General features: G+C 55.4%; 1 protein-coding gene across 1 annotated transcript in view; it reads left to right on the top strand.

Moving 5' to 3' along the window:
• Nucleotides 1–6,295, top strand: part of AFAP1L2 (actin filament associated protein 1-like 2) — a 44,686-nt gene that overhangs the window by 28,925 nt on the left and 9,466 nt on the right. The window contains exons 8-11 of the mRNA XM_008587367.1: nt 797–886; nt 2,432–2,516; nt 2,998–3,102; nt 5,606–5,817. Of these exons, the coding sequence (XP_008585589.1) occupies nt 797–886; nt 2,432–2,516; nt 2,998–3,102; nt 5,606–5,817 (492 nt within the window). The remainder of the gene's footprint in view (nt 1–796; nt 887–2,431; nt 2,517–2,997; nt 3,103–5,605; nt 5,818–6,295) is intronic.

Below are 6,295 nucleotides of genomic sequence, written 5' to 3'. Positions count from 1 at the left end.
GAAGCAGAAATGCCCAATGCCTTTGAGCCTGAATTCCTGGCTTAGTGGTGCTGCCCCTGGGCAGCTGCATCTGTGTGTTCAGACCCAAATTAGTAAGGACAGTAATGAACATGTCTGCCCCATGCTGGATACTTTCCACACGAGTCCTCACAGCTACCCCGTGGTGTAGCTCTTGTCCCATCTTACAGATGTGGTGACTGAGGCTTAGGCCCAAGCTCACACAGCTAGTCTGCTGACTCCAGTGCCTGCACTCTTCCCGTGACACTGCGCTGCACATTCAGTGTGGACGAAAGTCCTGAAGTGGAGTCAACCTAAGAAGTGAGAAATGCCCTAAGTCGGGAGAGTTGGAAGTTGGGTCAAGGCTGTTTGTGGGCATGCTCCCCAAGCAGCGTGGAGACTCCACAGAGAGTGCCACAGCCCCCAAAAGCTAGGGGACATCCAGCAAATGCAGTTCATCACACCCACAGCAGGACAGCACCCCTGACCGAGTGGTGGCAGAAGGGCAGCTTGTGGAGCCAAGAGCTGGTTGGTCATCTTTGGGCTTTGCTGCCGAGGTCCCCCTTGCCCACCCCAGAACATGTGGAGGAAGGGGCCTGCCCAGCTGTATCCCGAGGCCATGTGTGGCGGGGGTGGGGGTGGCCATCCTCTCTTCCTTGGAAATCGTGCATCTTCTCTCTCATCTCCACCCACGCTCCCTGCCCTGGAGGGGCTCCAGCTTTGGTCTGGCTGTGAGTGCAGGCCTGGGGAGGGCCTCTCGGGGACACTGCCTCTGCTGATGGCTTTCCTCTTGCTTCAGGTCATCCAGGAGGTGAGCGGCCTGCCTTCCGAAGGAGCACCCGAGGGAAACCAATACAGCCCGGATGCCCAGCGCCTTAACTGTCAGAAGGTAAGCCTCCACCCTGCCTGGAGGGAGAGCCCGATTCCACTTCTCCGTAAATATTAAAAGTGTAAAATTGGGAGCTTCATTTTTGTATTTCAGCCCAATTAATAAGAAACATACAGTGCTTGGCTAGGAGCAGTAACTTTGGCTTGGCAGGAAAACAGATGAAATTGATACAGACCTAAAATATTTTCTTGCTTGAGAGAGGAAGCTTTATTGCAGCAAAAATGACTTTGCCTTACATTCTTAAGCGGGGAGATTTATTTTATGAGGCTCTTCCTTCCCACCGATTCCCCACCAGAGCCCCCTGGGTGGGACAGTGTCTCAGTGTGTATCCCAACCACAGGGCTCAGTGCTCCTTTGCATGGAGGAAGCTTTGGGCTTAAGGGTCAAGGTTAAGGAAGTTGGGTTGCGTGCTGGCCAAGGGGAGGGCTGTCACCTGGGTGGGGGGAGTCATATTCCATAACCCTGAGTATCTGCAGATAGGTACCCTAAGCCCGAGCATGCACCAAACAGCCAGAGGGTTGCTGTGTCTCGCTTTGGGGTCCCCAACCCTGGCAGGGAGGAAAGCAAGAGGGGACATGGAGGGCTTGAGCAGGGAGGTGGCCATTTGCTCTCTGGAAGGGTACAGACCATCTCATGGAGAAACACCCACAGCCCTTCTGGAGGGACTTGAGAGGATTTTGTTGTTTGTTTCATTCTTTGGCCACTGACAAGAAAACAAAAGTCAGAGCAATTTGGGGTTTTCTTCTGATTGGAGTCTCCCTAAGGACTCGGTGTGCGGTGCTTCCCTGGACAGACACCTCGGCGTAAGGCTGGTCCTGCTGGTTAGGAGTCCCCAGCCTGTTTTCCAGAGGTCTGGACCATGTGGTTCTCTAGAAGCTTGGTTGTAATACTCTGAGTGCTCCACGATCCAGCAGCAACAGCAGCAGCTACACTTTTCTAGGAATTATCTGTAGTCCCCAACACCCCTGTGAATACAGGCTGGGATGTCACCCCAACTGGACACAGGTGCAGAGTGAGGCTCAGCGGCTCATTTCACTTGGCACTGGCCTGGCTGCAGGAGGCTTAAGCTGGGACTCGAATCGTGGTGTGTCCCCGTGCAGACATGCCAGCTCTCCTCGAAGCCCCCATGTTGCTGGTGCAGTCAGCTCTTAAAAGAGTTTCTCACGCTCCCAGTATGGGTGGTTCCTAGCTTGACAGTCAACATCACGGGGGACGTGGGCTCTAACACCATCTCTGGAGCTGTCGGCCTGGCCTTCCCACTGGGGCCACTGTCACATCAGGCTGGGCAGCCGTGTGGAGAATTTGTGAATGAGGATAGGGGCGGTGCTTGGGGAAGGGACAGGCGGTGCTCCAGGAGCCCCAGAGGGAAGCTTGGCCGGTGTCCTACCAGTGACCCGGATTCTGCTGTTTGAGTGGCCAGTGGGAGTTTGGTCAGGTGACCTCTGGCCTGCACTCAAGAGTCATCTATTATTTTCTCTTAAGTTATAGTCTCCAAGGTAACTGTTTCCAGCCAGTGATCCTCACCGATCTCTCTTTTGTCTACAGCCAGACATAGCTGAGAAGTACCTGTCAGCCTCAGACTATGGGAGCTCTATGGATGGCCACCCTGAGGTCCTGGAGACCAAAGATGGTAACAACGCTGTGGCTCTCAGCCTCTCGGTCGCTCTTTTGTCTACAGCCAGACATAGCTGAGAAGTACCTGTCAGCCTCAGACTATGGGAGCTCCATGGATGGCCACCCTGAGGTCCTGGAGACCAAAGATGGTAACAACGCTGTGGCTCTCAGCCTCTTGGTCAGGAGGGGATGGCATTCCAGGGCGTGAGACTTGGCTGTCTGGCTCAACCCTAATGGGTTTAGCAGCTGATTCTAACCCGGCCTCCAGTGTATACACTAGTGGGAAATACTACATCTGATAGATCCAGGAAAAAGGGAGAGATGGCCAAACTGAAGTTAAATTTCACGAAATGCTGGGGTAGGATATTCTTCCACCTCTTCTTATTTGCTAACCCTATTTCAAATCTCTTGGAGCCAATACAGTCTGTAAAGATTCTCATGGGGGCCTATGGGTGGGCTGTGTGCAACGATGATTGCTTTCTCGCTCATCTTGACAGTTAAGAAGAAATGTACTGCTGGCCTCAAACTGAGTAACCTAATGAACCTGGGCAGAAAGAAATCCACCTCGCTGGAGCCTCCGGAGAGATCCCTGGAGACATCTAGTAAGAATCGTAACCACCTCTGGGACCAAAGGGTTCGTTCACTGGGCTGGGCCCCCTCCCAGGAAGGCGAGCCAGACATCCAAGGCAGAGATGTCAGGTGTTGCCGTCAGCACCGCGAGGGACGGGAGCCCGCAGCCCTCGGGTACTGTCTCTGAGGCAGGTGGTTCTTCATGCCCAACCAGATGCCCTCTCACTGCAATGTTGGGTCCTTCATGGAAGTGAAGGGTAGCTGACTGATGTCCCCTTAATGTTCTTTAAAAAATGATGTCATTTGACGGCGGGACCATGGAAGGCACAGTCCTGAGAGCTTCCAGCCTGAGAAAGATGATGGCTTCATACCCATAACTACGCACGGTGCTGTCTTTGTAGCCCTAAGCACTCAGGGACAGAAAGAACCTTTCCTGCTTTGTGGTCAGAGACGACTTTGTGGGCCTGAGCCTTGACCGGTGGCTGGGTCCTGAGGAGGTGGGACTGGTGCCTGTGGGTGGGAGCAAGGACCCTGAGATGGGACCAGGCGAAGCCTATGAAGGGGATCGTGAGAAGCCCGTGTTGCTGTACAGGGGGCGTCTGGGTGCNGCGAAGCCTATGAAGGGGATCGTGAGAAGCCCGTGTTGCTGTACAGGGGGCGTCTGGGTGCCGGTAGGCTCCTGGAGGCCATCTCTCCTGCCCTCACTCAGTCTTGAGGCAGCTGAGGCCAGCAGAGGAGACTGGCCTTTCCTGGAAAATATCGTGGGGTGAGCCAGTATCCTGATCCCCAAGCGGGGGCTCATTGCTATGGCCTCCTCAGGACCTGAAGGCCATACTGTCCACTTTGGGGCCTTTTCCTCTTCCTCGTGCAACCCTTGTCCCATCCGTGGGCTCTTTTCCTGAGTCTCAGTTAAGTTCTCTTGTGTTCAAGGCTGGCAGGGAAGGTGACAGCGTCTCCTGCTTCTCCAGCCAGGGCACCAGGCAGTGAACCAGCTGTGCTGGCCCTGCAGCCTCAGGGGGCAAGGGAGCCTGGTCCCAGTGAGTCACCCTTTGGGAGATGTGGCTGGCTCTTTGCTGGACGTCCACTCAGCAGCCAAGCACGCTCCTGTCCCCTGTGGCTGGGTCGGGCAAGGGAGAGCAGCTGCTCACCTTACCTGGACTCGGGTGCGTGGGATCTGAGCTCCCGCCTCTCTTGACCCAAAGTGCTCTTTGGTCTAGAGGATTGGGATGGGCACAAGGATGGGCCCAAGTTCCTAGGTCCTGGCCTCCATCTCTTCCACTTTGCCACCGTGACGTAATGTTAATGTGGCTCCGAGATACTCAGGATGCCCACTGTGTTTCCAGTGCTGGGCTGGGCCGGCAGGTGACCAAGCACTTTCACCTGCCACCTAGTTCATCTGGCTAAGATTCAGAGCCGGTGCCAGTCCCCTGTGATGGGAAACATACCTACTTTGTACGCCAGCGCCTCTGGGAAGACTAGGGACACAGAGAGATGTCAACCCACCACACACGGGGTGTGTGGAGGGTCCTGAAGGCTGGGTTGTTCTCATCTTTGTAGTCGCAGGGACAGCACTGTACTTGGGGCACGGTGTCAGCTCAGGAAATGTTGACCTAATGGGGTTAAGGCCTGTTTGCTCCTTGGGAAGCTGAAGCCCACACATGCAACCATTTGAGAATGATGAAGGATTGCATGGCAGGTGCACCCCACTGCTGGCAGCCTCTGCGTGCTGTAGAGAGGGGTTCCTGTGTGGTGGACATGCCACAGGACACAGACCCTGGGCACAGGAGAGGAACGTGGCACAGCTCTTGCCATTGAGAAGCGCACTGTGTCCAGTCGGGGAGGTCGACACGGAAGCAGAGAGTTTCACTGTACTGTGATCCAGGTGTTCTTATGAAGGCAGAGCAAGGAGTCGGGACCCAGGGAGGGCACCGAGGCAGCGCATCTGGGAGGACGAGGAGGAGTTGGGCACTTCTGGCGGGTATGAAAGGCCCCGGGATGGAGAGGCTGTCAGGGGAGCTGAGCAAACGAAAGCTGGAGAGGCAAGAGGATTGAACCCGCAGCCAGGAGACAAAGGCTGGGAGCCTCCCGCCACAGGGGCCTGAGAGGCTGGTGGGAGGACGGCTGCTGCGGGCTGGGGGCGTAGAGCCATGAAGGGGAGGCCCCAGGGTGGGGGGAGTCTGTATCCCACACATGTACCACTGGGCCTGGTCCATCAAGGACTCAACTTCCATTTGCACAAAGCTTTGCCTAAAACCAGTTCAGCTGTGCTGCCCACCTTCAAAGGGTCTAGCTGCTCACACAAGGAAGGAGGTATGCTGTGGGCTTCCACAGGCTCCATGAGATAAGAAAGGCACGCAGTTTCCAAATCTGAGATTCGAGGGGACCCTCAGGAGGCCCAGAGGCGGTGCCAGCCCTGGACGCCCTTAGCTGCCCCTGCCCTCCTGCAGGTGCACCGGCTCCTACAGGTGCATCCCCTCCTGTGGCCTCCTTTCCCCCCACAGCCAAGGCCCCTGCATCTGCATCTCCCCCCTGCAGGTTACCTGAACGTGCTGGTGAACAGCCAGTGGAAGTCTCGCTGGTGCTCTGTCAGGGACAACCACCTGCACTTCTACCAGGACCGGAACCGGAGCAAGGTGGCTCAGCAGCCCCTCAGCCTGGTGGGCTGTGAGGTGGTGCCTGACCCGAGCCCTGATCACCTCTACTCCTTCCGCATCCTCCACAATGGCGAGGAGCTGGCCAAGCTCGAGGTACTGCGGGCCTGTGGGGCCAGCCGGGGCGTGGCAGGTGCGGCTGCCTGCTGCCAGTCTCAAGGGCTGTCATCCTACCAAGGGAGGATCTCTGTAGTCGCGTGGTATTTTCGCTTCCTTTGCCTGAGATTGTTTGCATTTTTTAAAATTTCCATTCCTTTTTTGACCTCAGGGTGGTTTGTATTATAGGGGTGGGACAATGAGCTACTTCCTGCACTTAGGGCAGACGGAGTATTTATAACTCCCTGAACTGCTGGAAAACCTGCTGGGGATTCTGTTTAGTGGGTGCTATTTAGTTTGCATGTGTCACCAGCTGGGAGAGCCTCTAGGCCCAGTACATAAAAGTGACCACCGTTCAAGTTTATCTAGTGGGAAGAATTAGCTTTGTGATACAATTACATTTCTCCCAGTCTCCACCCGCTATTTGATGTGATGTTATATTTGCAAAAATAAGAGGTGACATAATGCCTTGTAACAA

The sequence above is a fragment of the Galeopterus variegatus genome, unplaced genomic scaffold (genome assembly GCF_000696425.1).
Source record: "Galeopterus variegatus unplaced genomic scaffold, G_variegatus-3.0.2 Scaffold4352, whole genome shotgun sequence".
Taxonomy (NCBI): domain Eukaryota; kingdom Metazoa; phylum Chordata; class Mammalia; order Dermoptera; family Cynocephalidae; genus Galeopterus; species Galeopterus variegatus.
This window is presented reverse-complemented; position numbering and strand designations above follow the sequence as displayed.